Raw genomic sequence first — 18,628 nt, forward strand, 5'->3', positions numbered from 1 at the left:
AAGTATGCAGGGAACTGCCGGCCTAAAGTAGTCCCCACATCAGCAGTAACCACGAGCAGCTGCAGGGAGCGCTCCAGATTGCTGCCTGTAAGGGAAAAGGTGGAACCTCGGGAAAGGCGCCCAATCCCGTGCAAGCTACCCGTACCGGAAACCAGTGTGGCTTCCAGAACGCCGCCAGACCACGTGGCCAGCCAAAACAATCAGCTGGACCCGTGCCCACGGCCGGAGCGACATAGCCGGCCATCGGAATTGGATCTCACTAGACTACTGCCGGCAATCCGCATGGCTGCCTATCGCCGCCGGGACACAGTTCGGCGGCAAATCGGCCGCACGGACCACAATCCAGGTGAGGGACGTAACAATGCCAGAGCATTTCCATGAATGATTTTATGGACCAATGTGCAAACTTTGAACACAGAACGTTCCTTAACTGGAAGCCAATGGAGCTTCTCTCTTAGGGGTTTTGCACTTTCATATTTTGACTTTCCAAAAATGAATCTAGCTGCTGTATTCTGGGCTGTCTGAAGTTTCTTGATGATTTGTTCTTTACAACCAGTATACAGCGCATTGCAATAATCTAGATGACTCAACACCATTGATTGTACCAGGTTGCGAAAAATCCCTCCTGGGAAGAAAGATTTTAGTCTTCTGAGTTTCCACATTGATTGAAACATTTTCCTAGTTGTATCCTTAACATTTATTTATTTATTTATTTATTGCATTTGTATCCCACATTTTCCCACCTTTTTGCGGGTTGTGTGGCTTACAATATGAGATGAATGATGGGAATACAGTTGTTACAAATTGGTTATGGATTACATTGTGCAGAGTAATGCGAGACAATCGAAGTGTCGTTAAGGAAAGTAACAAAGGAACACAAACATTGAAACGATGGAAGGAGACAATGGGAGCTTAAAGGGCGATCATAAGGCAAAAGACATATGGTATACATATTTCTGTGAGAAAAGGTATGAGTGATATGAGATTAAGGGCATTCAAGTGTGAGATTACAGTCAGTGGTTACTCCAAGAATCTTCAAAGTGTCTGAAACAGGAAGGGAAAAATTTGGAGTGGTTATGGAGGTGAATTTGTTTGTGTTGTATTGTGATGTAAGTATAAGACACTATGTTTTTTCCGCGTTAAGTTTTAATTGAAAAGCCTTCGCCCATGAGTGCATAATTTGGAAGCTGTGGTTGATATCATCTATAATTTCTGATAAATTATGTTTGAACGGGATATTGATCGTTACATCATCTGCATATATGTACGGATTGAGGCCTTGATTGGATAATATCTTGGCTAGGGGCGTCATGATTAGGTTAAATAGAGTCGGGGAGAGTGGAGATCCCTGGGGAACTCCGCATTCTGGTATTCAAAGAGCTGACGTATTCGAGTTAAATTTTACTTGGAAGATCCTGTAGTTAAAAAAACCTCTGAACCAATTGAGAACGTTTCCTCCAATTCCGAAGAAATCCAGAATATTTAATAAAATTTTGTGGCTTATGTCGAATGCACTGGACATGTCAAATTGTAGGAGGAGTATGTTATTGCCAGTTGCTACAGATCATTTAAATTTATTCAGAAGAGTGGTTAATACTGTTTCGGTACTATGATTAGACCGAAATCCTGATTGAGACTCATGGTATTCAGCAAGTTGTTTGGTCACCATACCTTCCATTAACTTGGTTATCAGAGGAACAGACGCTACTGGGCGGTAATTGGTTACATCATCTGCGTTTTTCTTTGAGTCCTTGGGTATAGCAGGGCTTAGGTAGAATTTTGGTAAATACACACATATGGGCACACGTAAATGGAATTATTCTCAACATTTATGCACATAATCAGGACATAACTGATAACACCTCTGTTATCTATTCTGATTATTCATTGGGATTTATTTACCACTTTTATGAAGAGATTTACCAAAGGCGATGTATAGGAGGTACAATTTAACATAAAACATACAATTTTGTTAACATAACAATAGTAAAATGACCAAAGATAAGAATAAATACAGTCAATAAGGTAAACTTTGAAATGGCAAATGGAGTCTTAGTAATACAGTATCAGAAATAGAAACATTTAACAACACTTTAAAACAATCACATAACAGAAATATGTCAGCAGAATACAAATGATACCGTAATAGACAACATGGAACAATATCCATATAAGATAGATACAATACTCATAAAGTCAATAGAATACAAATGAAACACTTTAACAGTCACACATTAGAACAATCAAATAACATAGATATGGTGCTGATAATGTCAATGTGACACAATGAAATATCTTAATGGGCAGCTGTGAGGGAAATGTAGTTGAGCTGTATAGGACAAACCATTGGGATCAACAGATGGGTGGCTAAACAGAAAGCTAATTATATTTACAGTTGTATAAGATATAAGGAAATGGCTTTAGTTACAGCTTATGAAGTAAGCTAGTCCAGATGTGGAGTGAATGGATAGTCAATTGTCACTTATATTCAAGGCTTGGGAGATGAGCCAGGTTTTCACTTGTTTTCTGAAGTAGAGGTAGTCTTGAGTTAGGTGTAGCACCTCTTGGAAAGAGCTCCAGAGTGTGAAAAGGCATAACAGACTTAACGGTAAAGAAGGCTGGGGAGCTGACTAGCGAGCAGCTGCATGTAACATGGTGGCTGCCACGCGGTAGCTCCCTGGCGCAGGCCGTCCTCCCATTCCCGGCTTCCCCGTCAGAGAAGTGATGTCAGAAGAGATCCCACCTGTGATTGTGGGGAGGCCCGAAAGGGGGCGGGGCCAACCCGACGGCAGCAAATTTTGAATAAAGTGCTGCCGGAGAGGCAAGGGAGCCTCTTTGGCGGTGGGGCCGCAGATTGCTTCCCCTCCCTCCCTCCCTCGGATCCCCCTCAGGGGCTCCGTAGGTGCGGGATCTATCTTCTGGGGATTCAAAAAAGGTTATATAAATTGCCAACCCTATGCTGTTTTGTTTACAGATAAAGTAGGAATCAACCTGTTAGTCAAGTTTTCCATGGCCAGTTATGGTCAATGTCTAGGCTGTCTTAAGTGTTCTACTGAATTCTCAAATTGTATCATGTTATGAATAAGGATGGATAGGACTCAAACTATTTGTTCTTTACCTGTATAGCACTTGGTCATATTGTTATGTAGAACCTTTATTTGTGGTCATTTCATATTTTCAATGGAAACAAACCTTCAGCTTTGTCACAGCTGGCGGATGAACCCGAGCCTAGGGACTGTTGGAGGTGCTGGAGCAGCGGACAAAAGGAGTTCGTCGCTTGAAGCCAGGACAAGGCAGACTGATCACCTAGCTGGCTCTAAACGGCAGGTGGAATGCTGGGCTGCCGTACTGTGTAAAACCGGAAAGACATGCGGCCACGCCGGAGGCGAGAATATGGCTGGCCGCCACATGGACCAGTGAGTCATGCTCCCTAGCTGGTGAGGCAGGGCGGGGAGAGGGAGTCTCTAATATGTTGGACTCAAGGCTCGGGTGCTTCCTAGGGTTATAAGTTAATGGGTTCAAATTGATATGTTCAATAAAGCTGTGGCCATTTACTCCCAAAATATTTGCATTCTGTCCAGTCACTGTGTGCCTTATGTGTGAGGGTCGGGAGCGTGAGTGTGCGCAGCCTGCCTATGTTACAAGAAGAGCATAAATTCTATATAAAAAGACAAGTTGACTCTTTAGCCTAAGAAAAGTTTCAAATGATAGACACATCTGAATGGACTGAATGCAGGTCTAAAATTCCAGAGGTCAATAAGAACACTGAATGAAAACAAGAAGATTATTATTTATTTTTGTTACATTTGTACCCTGCACTTTCCCACTCATGGCAGGCTCAATGCGGCTTACATGGGGCAATGGAGGGTTAAGTGACTTGCCCAGAGTCACAAGGAGCTGCCTGTGCCTGAAGTGGGAATCAAACTCAGTTCCTCAGGACCAAAGTCCACCACCCTAACCACTAGGCCACTAGCAACATTCCATGTAGAAGTCAGCCCTTGCAGATCACTAATGTGGCCGCGCAGGCTTCTGCTTGTCTGACGTCCTGCACGTATGTGCAGGATGTCAGACTCACAGAAACAGAAGCCTGCGCAGCCTTCTACATGGAATGTTGCTAGTGGAATAGCAACATTCCATGTAGAATCTCCAACAGTAGCAACATTCCATGTAGAATCTCCAATAGTTGCAACATTCCATGTAGAATCTCCAATAGTATCTATTTTATTTTTGTTACATTTGTACTCTGCGCTTTCCCACTCATGGCAGGCTCAATGCGGCTTACATGGGGCAATGGAGGGTTAAGTGACTTGCCCAGAGTCACAAGGAGCTGCCTGTGCCTGAAGTGGGAATCAAACTCAGTTCCTCAGGACCAAAGTCCACCACCCTAACCACTAGGCCACTAGCAACATTCCATGTAGAAGTCAGCCCTTGCAGATCACTAATGTGGCCGCGCAGGCTTCTGCTTGTCTGACGTCCTGCACGTATGTGCAGGATGTCAGACTCACAGAAACAGAAGCCTGTGCAGCCTTCTACATGGAATGTTGCTAGTGGAATAGCAACATTCCATGTAGAATCTCCAACAGTAGCAACATTCCATGTAGAATCTCCAATAGTTGCAACATTCCATGTAGAATCTCCAATAGTATCTATTTTATTTTTGTTACATTTGTACTCTGCGCTTTCCCACTCATGGCAGGCTCAATGCGGCTTACATGGGGCAATGGAGGGTTAAGTGACTTGCCCAGAGTCACAAGGAGCTGCCTGTGCCTGAAGTGGGAATAGAACTCAGTTCCTCAGGACCAAAGTTCACCACTCTAACCACTAGGCCACTCCTCCACTCAGATTATATTTTATTGGTCAGAAAATGAATGGATTTTGTGGCTGACAGCATAACTGACAATAAGATGAAACTATGAACAAAAAATAACATTATTTAACCTGCATTATTTATTTATTTATTTGCTGCATTTGTATCCCACATTTTCCCACCTATTTGCAGGCTCAATGTGGCTTACATTATGCCGAAATGGCGGTAACCATTTCCGGGCTGAGAAGTTCATATTATTAATTATTACAATTAAAGTACAGAAATATGAAGTACATTAGAAGTAAATGGATATACAGCACATTTCAGGAGTTAGAAATCAAGGATAATGAATAACATTCAGTAATGAAAATGAAATAGCAATTAAAGTAATCGAATAGAAAACGTCACTGTTAACTTGTTCTGGTTGTTATGAACTGTAGATCACTTCTTTCGAGCACCATTCATTCAGTCTTACTCATAAAAAAAGAAAAATTATTTTTTTCCTCATTTTGGAGGTAACTTTATAAAGCTTGCACTAACAGTTATGTGCTGATTATACATGTAAATGATTTGAATAACGGCATGTATACACATGTATACACTCTACTATGGATGTACGCACCTTAATGCAATACCACTTTAATCCTTATGTCGAAAATGATTTATCTATAATTGATGACTTAACATACGTTACAATCCAATCTATCACTCAGGAACCTATATGCAATGCCATTATGTATTCTTCTTGTACGCACATTAATGCAATACCAATTGTAATTACGTTAACCGGAAATGGCAATCGCCATTACGGCAAATGTAAGCCACATTGAGCCTGCAAATTGGTGGGAAAATGTGGGATACAAATGCTACAAATAAAACGTGTAGATGCGAAAATCCTGCCTACACTCTGGGCATCTTTTACTAAGTCGCGTTCACGCCAATGCTAAAAACATGAGTGCGCCTATTAAAATACCCTCTCTATTTTGGTAAATATGCACATATCTTGCATAGCATATATTTTACAGGAAGGGAAATGCCTAGCAGATGCATAGCCAAATTTCAAATTTTGGGAGTGCCAGAGCTCAAGATGGTGGGGGGGGGGGGGGGGGAACAAAAATTTTGCCTTGCCCTATGTTTTTTTTTAATTGAAAGAAGTCTTTATTAAGAATTGGGAGAACTGACAAAATGCTAACAATTAAGTAGCTGTTGACAAAATACAGAGTTTTATTAGCAACGAATTTCAAACATGTAACATCCAGGAGTTATCAATAATAAGCCCCCACCACAAATGAAACAATGTATAGTAAACTTCAGTATTTAGAAGATTTAGTACAGGCAGTGGCGTTCCTAGGGGGGCTGACACCCGGGGCAGATCGCCGATGTGCCCCACCCCCCCTGGGTGCAGCGCGACCTTCCCGGCAAAAGGACACCCCCCATGAAAGAACCCCCCGGGTGCACACCGCAGGGGGGGTGCCGCATGCCCGTTTCCTGTTCCGGGGCAGAGGGAGCATGAAACGAAGGAAAGGCATGCGCGGGCCCCCCCCCCCAGCGGCATGCACCCGGGGTGGACCGCACCCACCGCCCCCCCTAGGAACGCCACTGAGTACAGGTATCCCCACCACCCCTCCTCACCCTACTAAACAGAGAAAAAAGAAATTAGTAAAATGCGAAAGAGAAAAAAAAAACCTCCCTCCTTTCCCACATCTCTAATCCTCAACATGAACAGTTAGAAATAAAGGGGAGCCAAATAGCTTCCCATTTAGATGTCTGTTTTTTATCCCCTATGATCCCCACATAATTGAGATGATGAGGGTTTCCAACCCTGCCAGCAGAGGTGCTCCTCTCACCTGCAACCGCTTCCATCTCCATGCCAGGCCTTCCCCTCCAGTGCATGCTCAGTTTCCGCAAAACTAAGCATGTGCGGGAGAACCCCACCCCCTGTGCATGCTCAGTTTTGCAAGGCGAGGGGAGGCCCAGTGCGGCAGCAGTGGTAGTCGCAAGTGGAGGAGTATTTCCACTGGCAGGCATGGGGATTCCTGCCAGCCAGGGGTCCTGAACACAAATTGGGTGGGGGTCCAGTCCCCCAAGCCTTGCCCCCTCCCATGGCTATGCATCTGACACATAGGCAGAGTCAGGGCATGAACAGGACATGCACTTATTCATTCAACTTATAAAATACTATTACAGTAGTTACTCAGCTGCCCTTTTACTAAGGCACATGGGTACCTACATGCGTACAACGTGCGTCAAATTAGAACTACCGCCAGGCTACTGCGTGCCCTGGACGGTAATTCTAATTTTTACGTGCGTCCAATATGCGCAACAGAAAATATTTTTTTCTTTTCAACCGCATGGCCCTAACCGGGCGATAATCGGCAGTGTACGTGCAGTGATGATTGTCACCCGGTTAACGCATGAGACCTTACCGCTAAGTCAATGGGTGGTGGTAAAGTCTTAGGCCCAAAATGGACGTGTGCCAATTTTTATTTTGCCGCACGTCCATTTTTGGACAACAAAAAAAAGGCCTTTTTTTTTTTTGCAGATGCGCTAAAAATGGACCTGCGCACGTCCAGTACACATGCCTATACCAACGCAGGCCATTTTTCAGCGCGCCTTAGTTTAAAGACCCCTCGGGTACCAACACACCAAGTCTGTGGCTAACAGAAGTGCTCAGGCCTGAATAATAAGTGTACATTTTCGATCCTATGCTTATATTCTATAAAGGAAAATGGGCACCTTGTTCATCTGTAGAATAGGTTTTTACCAGGCCCCCCCCCAATTATAGAATCACCCCCTCTGTGCATACGGAAATAATCTGCAGACAGGTAAAACACTTGTATCTGTTTGCTGCTCAGGAAGATAAATCTCTGTTATCTGTCATGAAACAGCCATTTCTATACACCCTATCAACAAAGCAATGTTTGCCATGATAACGCATGCCACATGGTTAAAGACTCATCTATTGACGATTGTCTAGGTCAGGAGGTTCAACCCAAGTTTTGGGACACATGTAGCACTCAAGTTTCCAGGATATCCGCAATGAATGATCCATTCCTTCTGAACAGGATTCCTTTATGTTTATTCCACGCATGTTTGAAAACGGTAACGGAATTCATGCGTGGGATAAACATAATGGAATCCTGTTCAGAAGGAATGGATCCTCAGAAGCTTAGCCGAGATTGGATGGCAGAGCCGGTGGTGGGAGGCGGGGCTAGTGCTAGGCAGACTTCTATGGTCTGTGCCCTGAAAAAGACAGATACAAATCAAGGTAAGGTATACACAAAAAGTAGCACATATGAGTTTATCTTGTTGGGCAGACTGGATGGACCGTGCAAGTCTTTTTCTGCCGTCATCTACTATGTTTCTATGTTACTGTGAATATGCATGAGGGAAATCTGCATAGAATGGAGGCAGTGCATGGAAATTTCGCTCATGTATTTTCATTGTGGATATTCTGAAAATCTGACTGGCTCAGCGTGTCTAGGTTCATTCATAGACAGCTTTAGGCCTCCTTTGCTTTTTCATAAGTAGATTCTTTGATTTTTGGACTGACTTGTCACAAAGCACACAGATGGCCTTGAAAATAATAGTTCTCTATAAATACGTCAAATCCTTCTGGCATAACTGTCTTCTATGTTGACTGTTCGTAGAATGAGAAATGAATACCAATATTTTTAAAGTTATTGGTCCTAAGTTACGGAACAATTTACCACTGTGAACAATAAAAATGTTGATCTGTTAAAAAAAAAAAAGAGTTAAAAACTTTATTATTTTGGTAGGCATTTGGGGTATAGGAGGTTCTGGGGGGGGGGGGGGGGGGTTCCTAAGGTTTGGCAGATTTTTGGTCAGTTTTGATTCTATGAGGATATATTGTACTTTTAGCATGCATTCATACGTTCTGTCTGGTTTAAGAACATTAAGAGTAGCCATACTGGCGCAGACCAATGGTCCACCTAGCCCAGTATCCTGCTTCCAGCAGTGGCCAATCCAGGTCACAAGTACCTGGCAGAAACCCAAATAGCAGCAACATTCCATGCTACCAAACTCAGGACAAGCAGTGACTTCCCCCGTGTCTATCTCAATAGCGGATTGAGGACTTTTCATCCAGGAACTTGTCCAAATCTTTTTGAAACCCAGTTATGTTAACAGCCGTTAGCACATCCTCCGGCAACAGGTTCCACAGTTCAACTACTTTTTTTGCATGAAAAAATATTTCCTCCTATTTGTTTTAAAAGTATTTCCATGTAATTTCATTGAGTGTCCCCTAGTCTTTGTACTTTTTGAAAGAGTGAAAAATCGATTCACCTCTACCCGTTCTACACCACTCAGGATTTTATAGACCTCAATCATATCCCCCTCCCCCCCCCCTCTCAGCTGTCTTTTCCAAGCTGAAGTGCCCTAACCTCTTGTTTGTTTTAATCATGTTTTTAATATGCATGTACTGTTGCGAAGCGCCAAGTACTCTATAAATGTTTTAAATAAATAAGTTCCGTTCACATCCATGCTTTGTCCAGTTCAGTTTGTTTTATTTGTCTGCTGGCTGGCATCAGTGAAGGTGAATTTGTTGTCTGTTTTCTGATTTATTGAACTGATTATATCCATTGCGTTACACTTGTTCTTTATGTAACCAATTGTTTTATCTACTCTTGATTGACGATGTTGGGATGTATTATTGTAAGCCACATCGAGTCTGCAAATAGGTGGGAAAATGTGGGATACAAATGCAACAAATAAATAAACCCTGGCTTTACAAATCATATTTATAATATCACTAGTCAATTATCAGTTCAGCTTCTTAGGTCATCAACAGTTTGATCTTTTTAATGCTTCTTCACTGAGGGCCCTTTTTACAAAGGCGCGGGAGGGCCTATGCCTGTACAGCACATGCCATATCAGCATTACCGCCTGGCTAGCGCATGAGCCAGGTGTGCCAACTCTCGCAGTAGAAATAATTTTCCATTTTTTTTTTACTGCGGGCCACTTACCCAGCGGTAAACAGCAGTCGGTGTGTGCAGCGTGCTTACCATGCGGGTAGCATGTGAGGCTGTACCACTAGGTCAATGGGTGGTGGCCAGGGCCACCGAGAGGAGGGGCATGGGGGGGGCAAAATTCCCCGGGCCTCCAAGAAGGGCCCGGCACCGGGGTCAGGCCACCGGCGCTGCAGTCCCTGGTCTCGCCTGCCTGCCGCCTCGGCTCCGGGCCCCCTGCATTCGAAGCGGCAGTCACAGATCGCCTCCCTTCGGGCCTTCCCTCCCTGTGTCCCGCCCTCGCGGAAACTGGAAGTTACATCAGATGAGGGCGGGACACAGGGAGGGAAGGCCAGAAGAGAGGCGATCTGCGACTGCTGCTTCGAATGCAGGGGGCCCGGAGCCGTGAAGGCAGGCAGGTGAGACCGCGGACTGCAGCGGTGGGGGGGGGAGCAACAGGGAGCGGCAGGGGGAGCGATGGGGGGCGACCTTGCGATGGGCCCGGCCTTGTCTCTCGGCGGCCCTGCCACTAGGTCAATGGGTGGTGGCAATGTCTCAGGCTGAAAACGGACACTCTCTGGTTTCAATTTTAGCGCATGTCCATTTTCCGGCCCCTTAAATAAGGCCCTTTTTCCTAGATGGGGGTTAAAAAATGGCCTAGCGTGCCCAAACGATGTGCTCGCGCTACTGCAGGCCACTTTTTAACTGCAGCTTATTATAAGGACCCCTGAGTGACATGTAAGAGTAAAGACACCATTTCAACTTTTCATTTAAAATGCTTCAAACTAACTGAAGTGACTTACATTCAGTTTATTACAAAAACGTTATCAGTGAAGTAGAACCCTGAGACTTAATGAGTATGTACACAACTCTGCTGGTTTCCAAGCTTCATGGGGAAATTGTAGCACACAAACCCATTCAACGGGTCATTTTCGGTATCTATAGCATAATGTCTACTGGTGAGACCATCTTTGGATAATGGGGTTCATATTTTCCTGTTGTTTGTGTATAAAGATGGCTTCCGTAGTATTATTAGTATTCAAACAAAATAAAAACAGGGCTGGAAAAGGCATCGCAAAGTTATTCTTTCTATCCCCTTGTCTCAAGGATTTGAATGTAAGTAGACCGTCAAGCTTATATGAGCAACACTTTGCTTAGAATCACCGTTGTTTATTTACAGAAGTATTTAAAGCCTTTGGATGTAACATAAGATTATACCTGGAATGATAACCCTCTAAATGAACACATCAAAAACTCTTGACAAACTCAGCGACAACTGCTTTCCATCAAAGCTACAAGATTATGAAATAACAAGCAAGCGATGTCTTCAATCAGGTCTGTCTCTCCTATTGCCAGCCACAATTTAATATCCTTTAAAAGAATGTCTGTTAGCTACAGAGGCAGTGATCACGAGTAGGAAGAAAGTTTGAGCCATTGCACAGTGGAGACCCACTTCAGGCTGGCAAAGTCTGGTGTCCCTTCCAGAGGTGTGTAATTCATTTTTGGTTGGAGGGGGCCATATAAACCATTCTTCAGCCCGGGGTCAGCAAAACACAGTAAATCAGATAAGCATGGTAGGAGAGCACTAATCTTTTTTTTTGGGGGGGGGGGGGTGCCATATGCAGTGGCGTACCAAGGGCAGGGCGGTGGGGGCAGTCTGCCCCAGATGCACGCTGTTGGAGGGGTGCAGAGAGCAGCCGTGCGCCTGTCGGCTCCGCTGGTTCCCTGCTCCCTCAGCCCCGGAACAGGTTACTTCCTGTTCCGGGGCAGAGGGAGCAGGGAGACAGCGAAGCCGAGAGCCACACGGCTGCTCCCTGCAGCTAAGAAGGCACCCGGGGAGGGTGATATGTTGGGGGGTGCACATCGGCGATCCGCCCCGGGTGGCAGCCAACCTAGGTTTGTCACTGGCCATACTTTACCATGCCTTAGTAAAAGGACCCCTTTATGTGGCTACTTAGCCAGTTAGCAGACTGAAAATCTGAAAATTGCCACTAAACGAATAAGTTGGCACTCTGCCCGCACTTCACCCCTGGCCCACCTCTAACCTAACCAATTAGGAGATGGCGGCCAGTTAGCTGCAATATTCAGCTGCACTAACTGCTAAATGCTGCTGAATATCAGGTGCCAGGTCGCTCAGTTAAACCTTTTCGAAACATTGAGCCCATTATTTTTATCTCCGACTAGTAGAACTGGAAGCAGCATGCGAGTGATCCGGGCTAGGTCAAGAGTCAGGCAGCTTGGCAAGGCTGGAGACAAGGCAGGCAGAACAGATAGGAGCCAGACGAGGCAACGATGGCAAAGCAATGCGACCTTGTTGCAAAGGCAATAGAGAAAGCCCAGGCCCTTCCTAAATAGGGCCTGGACAAGGTGTCTCACGAGGATCCGGCACACCCTGCTGCCAGCTGTCCAAGCGAGTTTCTTCGGTGCACGCATCTGCGCCAGGAAGCCAACATCAGCTAGTACCAGAACAGCAGAGAAGGGGCAGGCTGCCCGACGGAGCATTGCAGAGCCCAGCTGAAGCCCCGAAGGACATCACACAGACAAACCCTGTTTGTGAGCTGGGGTGCAGGGCAGGCCATGGTTGTGACAGCCCATTAGGATAGGCATGAGCATACATCTGTTACTGACTACAGTAAAACCTGCCGTTAATGCCCAATTTATAAATATTTTGGTCCACTTAATAAATTAAATGTTAAATGCCCCAGAGATGCTCACATTAAACTCAGCTTAACCAGCATTAATGACCAGTTCTACTACAACATAGCTAGTCCCCTCATTTGTGGGAGCTGAGGATTCAAAAGGGGTGGGTTCACAACGTATTTAGTGGTTGTGCGTGGCTAAAATCTGCAATCTGCTTAAAATCCTTCCCAAGCACCTAGACCACACATGTTCCCTCTAAGCTGATGAGGAGTCCTCCACCTACAGACCTGCCAGTGGGTGGTGCCGTTTCCCTATCACATTTTCGATAGTTAGGGACAGGCAAGTTCTACAGACTTCAGGCAACTGCCTGTCCCTAGAGATTGAAAATACAACATTGAAGCACCACCTCTAGCGGTAGCAATGCAATTGGAGGCCACTCGATCAACTTAGAGGGAACAAAGCACACCAGTACAAGAGTCCCATGATGGCTGGCTATAAAATTGGAATTTGTCCTCCATGCTGACAATATTCAGCCTCTCTGGACTAGGCAAGTAGGATGAACCAAGGGCTTGGGTCCCACCTCCTATCACATAGACTTCCAGCATATCCTCATATGGCTTCTGGGTTCCAATCCTGTCCCCCAGTTTGGATATGTTACAGCTTTGTTCTCCTCACTTCTCCTGGACACTGTGCTGGGGTTCCACTGGTTTTCAGGATTACAACCCCTTTTTTTTGTTTAGGGAACAGGCCCCGCTCATGGCCTATCCCTTCACCTCATTTCTTCCCTTTAGCCTGCTGGATAGAAAGCCAAGGTCCAGAAGAGTCGCAGGGTGGGAAACCCATCACTGCATCTTTATTTCTTACTGGACTACTCTGGGAAAGGAAGACCTTTTCCCTCCTTTCTACTGGATCCACCCTAGCCTCTGAGTTTTATCTGCCCTCCAGTTCTTGAGGAGCGACTCCTATGTGGCTGCTTCTCCAGAACAGGCCACCCCTTCATTACTACTTTGACTGGCACTGCTCTGGAGCCGGGAACCAGAATCTTCTTCCTGTCAGTCCATAGGAAGGTTCATTGTGGAGTCTTGCTACAGCGTTCTGTTTTGTTTGTTTTTTTGCATTGGCCCTAAGGCATGGAGGAGTAGCCTAATACTTAGTACAGTGGCCTTTACGTAAGTACATAAGTGCATAAGTATTGCCATACTGGGAAAGACCGAAGGTCCATCAAGCCCAGCATCCTGTTTCCAGCATCCAGGTCGCAAGATCCCAAAAAGTACAAAACATTTTATACTGCTCATCCCAGAAATAGTGGATTTTCCCCCAAGTCCATTTAATAACGGTCTATGGACTTTTCCATTAGGAAGCCATCCAACCCTTTTTTAAACTCTGCTAAGCTAACCGCCTTTACCACATTCTCCGGCAACGAATTCCAGAGTTTAATTGCATGTTGAGTGAAGAAAGATTTTCTCCGATTCATTTTAAATTTACTACATTGTAGCTTCATCGCATGCCCCCTAGTCCTAGTATTTTTGGAAAGCGTAATCAGACGCTTCACATCTACCCCGACAATCTGGGTTCAATTCCCACCGCAGCTCCTTGTGACCTTGGGCAAGTCACTTAGGGGTACTTTTACTAAGGCGCGCTGAAAAATGGCTTGTGGTTGTGTAGGTGCGGGTTTTGGGCATATGTCGATCCATTTTTCAGCGCGCTTGTACAAAAGGCTATTTTTTTGCCGAAAATGGATGTGCGGCAAAATCAAAATTGCCGCGCGTTCATTTTGGGTCTGAGACCCTACCTCCAGCCATTAACCTAGTGGTAAAGAATCCGGGCGGTAATGACCTACGTATGTCAAATGCCACTTGGCGCGTGTCCGTTACACGTACCCGAAAATAGAAAAATATTTTTTCAGATACGTGTATCGATGCGCTTCAAAAATGAAATTACTGCAAGAACCACGCAGTAGTCAGGTGGTAACTCCATTTTGGCGCGTGTAGGCGCTTACGCGGGCTTAGTAAAAGGGCCCCTTAACCCCATTGCCCCAGATACAAAAAGCTTAGATTGTGAGCCCTCTAGGGACAGAGAAAGTACCTGCGTATAATGTGTACAGCACTGCATATGTCTCAGGTGTTCAGCGCTGCGTGCATCTGGTAGCGCTATACAAATGTTAATAATAATAATAGTAACATAATAGATGACGGCAGAAAAAGACCTGCACGGTCCATCCAGTCCGCCCAACAAGATAAACTCATGTGTGCGTAGTGCTATAGAAACGGTTAGTACTAGTATGTTGGCTAAAATGAGGAAGTTAGATGAATGTTTTCACAGTTGAGTGCACATTCTGTTTGAGAGTTATTCAGTAGCAGACAACGCTGTATTATTCTCCATAGACTGATGCAAAAGGACAGAGAAAATCATTCATATTTCAGTCTTCAGATCAGCATGTGTTTTATCGAAACAAGGTGTGAATTAAAACTGAAGTCAGTGCAGTAAAAGCCCTGTTTGAGTTTCTAGCCTCACAGTTACTATAGAGACAGCTACCTTCTACACCAGTTTCCATAAGAGACTGGTTACTATTTAACATCTCCACCCACATTAGCCCTGATTAAGAGAATCAATAAGATAACAGGCACGACACGCGGCCCTTCCTTCTTTTACAATACCTCCTGGCTTTTGCCTGCACTTTCCTACCATTTGCAACCCCGTGTTTTTATCAAAATTAGCAGACGAGACATGGTCAATGTAAGTGCGCAACTCCGTGCGAATATGGATATTCCATTCGGTGAGTAACTATTTCATCTTTACAATCTGACTTAAGTAACGACTGGTACGGTGGCATAGATACACAATGTCAGAATGTGACCACACTGACTACTGCTCGTGTTGCAAAATATCACAAACCGGTGAACGCACTGGGAGAAAAATCGTGAAGAGCCAAACCCTTGGTTTTCAATGAATTATTCGGAAAGCGGAAATAGTTACTTGGTTCTTTGCTGCTGCTTTTGTTGTTGTTATTTCAATAGGTTTCATACAATGAAAAAGAAAACTAGACACGCTAGCGGGCAGAATTAAGATATACAGTTGAAAATTGTGAGTGATAGCACCAGCCGTCAAAGCTTCAGGGGTAGCAGCTGGGTACAATTTTTGGACGCCCATAGTTTTGCATTCGGATTTGTAGCTGTTGCAGCAAACTGAGTTTACCTGTTTATTTTCAGGCAATGTTAACAGCACTGCTTCAGAAGTAATGTGCAGAGACCCACTGCCAAGGGAAATTCTTATGTCTTGATTACAGTCTAAAGATATCGCAAGCTATCAAGAGTTCTGAAAGAGAAAGCAAATGTATCGTTCTTTCTACTTAAATACATCCGGGTGGCAGCTGGGGTTGTATAATACAAAGCTGACTAGATTCCAAGGCTAAAGGCCCGCTTTTTTGCTAAATCGGTGAATTTTAAGCTTCTCAGATATTTATTTATTTGTTACATTTGTATCCCACATTTTCCCACCTATTTGTAGGCTCGGTGTGGCTTACATAATACCGGAGAGGCCTTTGCAGGCTCCGGTGTGAACAAATACAGGGTGATGTTGTGGTAAGATCAAGTTCATGTGGCACAGCCACATTAGGGAATCGGAGAACCGAAGAGTTGTGTTATGTCCATTACGGGCTTTAGTTTGGTTGTGTTGCAGAGATCAGGCATTTAAGTTGGATTGGTAGGATATGCCTTTTTAAACAGGTTGGTTTTTAGTGTTTTCCGGAAGTTTAGGCGGTCCTACGTCGTTTTCAAGGCTTTTGGTATTGGGTTCCACAGTTGTGTGCTTATGTAGGATGTGTGAAAGAGGCCTAGTGCTTTATGAAATGCATGTTCCTTAAAGATAACAAGAAATGAAGAACCTCAGGGGCCTTTTTGCTAAGCCGTGTAAGCATCTACGTGCACCCAACGCGTGTCAATTTGGAGTTACCGCCCAGCTACCGGGTGGCTCTTGCAGTAATTTCATTTTTGGCAAGTGTCCAATACATGCGTCTGAAAAATAATTTTTATTTTCTCGCCAAGTGGCATTTGATGCGCGTAGGTCATTACCGGCCAGTTAACACGTGAGACCTTAACAGCTAAGTCAATGGCTGGCGGTAAGATCTCAGACCCAAAATGGACACGCGCCAATTTTTATTTTGCTGCACGTCCATTTTGGGGCTTACCACTGCTTTGTAAGAATGGCAGGGCTGCGCAGAATTACCATTCTAGAACATTAGCCTAAGTCCACAGTTTCACGTCTAACTTTAGGCACGAGCATTTAGGCCATGTCAAAGGGAGGTGTAAAGAGCTCATGTCAAGCAGTTAGAAGTATTCTATAACCTGTGTGCGTAACTCCTAGGCACGCCGCTGCCCTATCCATGCCTCTCCCACATCCATGCCTCCCTAGAAATTGAGAGTGATAGATATTCCGTCCTCAACTTCTAGAATCTGTTCAAAATTCTGCTGCACGACTAATATTCTGCCAGTGTCGTTATGCTCATATTAGCCCTCTCCTCAAGTCACTTCACTGGCTTCCTATCCATTTCCGCATACATTCAAACTCCTCTTATTGACCTATAAGTGCATTCACTCTGCAGCTCCTCAGTACCTCTCCACTCTCATCTCTCCCTACATTCCTCCCTGGGAACTCCGTTCACTGGGTAAATCTCTTCTTATCTGCACCCTTCTCCTCCACTGCTAACTCCTTTTATCTTGCTGCACCATATGCCTGGAATAGACTTCCTGAGCCGGTACGTCAAGCTCCATCTCTGGCCGTCTTCAAATCTAAGCTAAAAGCCCACCTTTTTGATGCTGCTTTTAACTCCTAACCCTTATTCACTTGTTCAGAACCCTTATTTTATCATCCTCACGTTAATATTCCCTTATCTCTTATTTGTCCTGTTTGTCTGTCCTAATTAGATTGTAAGCTCTGTCGAGCAGGGACTGTCTCTTCACATTCAGGTGTACAGCGCTGCATACGTCTAGTAGCACTATAGAAATGATGAGTAACTTAACATAGTAACATAGTAGATGACGGCAGAAAAAGACCTGCATGGTCCATCCAGTCTGCCCAACAAGATAAACACATATGTGCTACTTTTTGTGTATACCTTACCTTGATTTGTACCTGTCCTTTTCAGGGCACAGACCGTGTAAGTCTGCCCAGCACTATCTCCACCACCCAACCACAAGTAGTAGTAGTAGTAGTAGAATTGCGACTAAGAGCAGTTCTGCAGTTATCACCAATTTAGGCCAATAATTGGCTAACTCCAATTAACAGCCAATTATTAAATTATGTTGCACACGCAACTGGCCTTAGTCTATATATTGTACATGCAACTTTGCGCACTAACTAATGGATTCTATGTATCGTGCCTTAATTTCCACATGGCAATTGAAGCAAATTCTCTAACAATGCACGTAACTTAATTAACTAGCTAATCAGCACTGTCAATTGGATGTTTACAAGCAATTATAACATTAATTGGCATTAAGATTTATGCACGCAACTTGCTAAGTGTATTCTGTAACATGGTGAGCGCAAATTCTAAATTGCATAGTTGAAAAGGGGTCATGGCCATGGGCAGGGCGTGGGTGGAAATCGAAGCATTTCTAAAATCTATGCATGTTGTTATAGCATACACCTGCTCTGCACCTAATTCAGGTCTCGGGATTTATGCCAAGTAAAATGTGGCGTAAATGACAACGTTCTGTCATTTCAAAATTGCACAACTTCTTTTGACTACAAAATGTTCCTGTGGACAAAGCTGGTGAAATTCTCAGGGAATTCTTTTTCCCTGCGGCAATTTTCAAAGAAGTTCATGCCGAGCTGCAAGGTGTAAGTCCACAGCAAGTGCATCGTACAGCTGCAACCTGGAAATATAAATAAATAAAATTAATTGATCCTGTACGTGCAGACCTGTCCTTTGAGAACTGGTTCAGACCACACCGGTAAGGACATCCACAGACTTTGGACCCGACCACACTATTTTTAAAAACTATCTTTTTTTTCTCACCAGCCAAGCAATGCAGTGATGGCTAGGTTGGAATAAGCTAAGACCATCTTCTCTCTTGTATGGGGAAAAACTGCAGATACCTGTGGAAAAGAGAAAGCAAACAGCAATAATGACTCAAGAGGCAAAAAAAAAAAATAAATAAAGCAACCCAAACAAACAAATCTCAGTTTTATAAAATTACAGATTACGAGGAAG

The 18,628-nt window shown here is 44.3% G+C and overlaps 1 protein-coding gene across 1 annotated transcript in view; it reads left to right on the plus strand.

Moving 5' to 3' along the window:
- Positions 1-14,808: 14,808 nt before the first annotated feature.
- HNF4A (hepatocyte nuclear factor 4 alpha) overlaps positions 14,809-18,628 on the plus strand; it is a 159,023-nt gene continuing 155,203 nt past the window's right edge. Inside the window, exon 1 of the mRNA XM_030211758.1 lies at positions 14,809-15,190. Coding sequence (XP_030067618.1) covers positions 15,142-15,190 — 49 coding nt within the window. The 5' untranslated portion in view covers positions 14,809-15,141. The remainder of the gene's footprint in view (positions 15,191-18,628) is intronic.

This window comes from Microcaecilia unicolor, chromosome 8 (assembly GCF_901765095.1).
Source record: "Microcaecilia unicolor chromosome 8, aMicUni1.1, whole genome shotgun sequence".
Taxonomy (NCBI): Eukaryota; Metazoa; Chordata; class Amphibia; order Gymnophiona; family Siphonopidae; genus Microcaecilia; species Microcaecilia unicolor.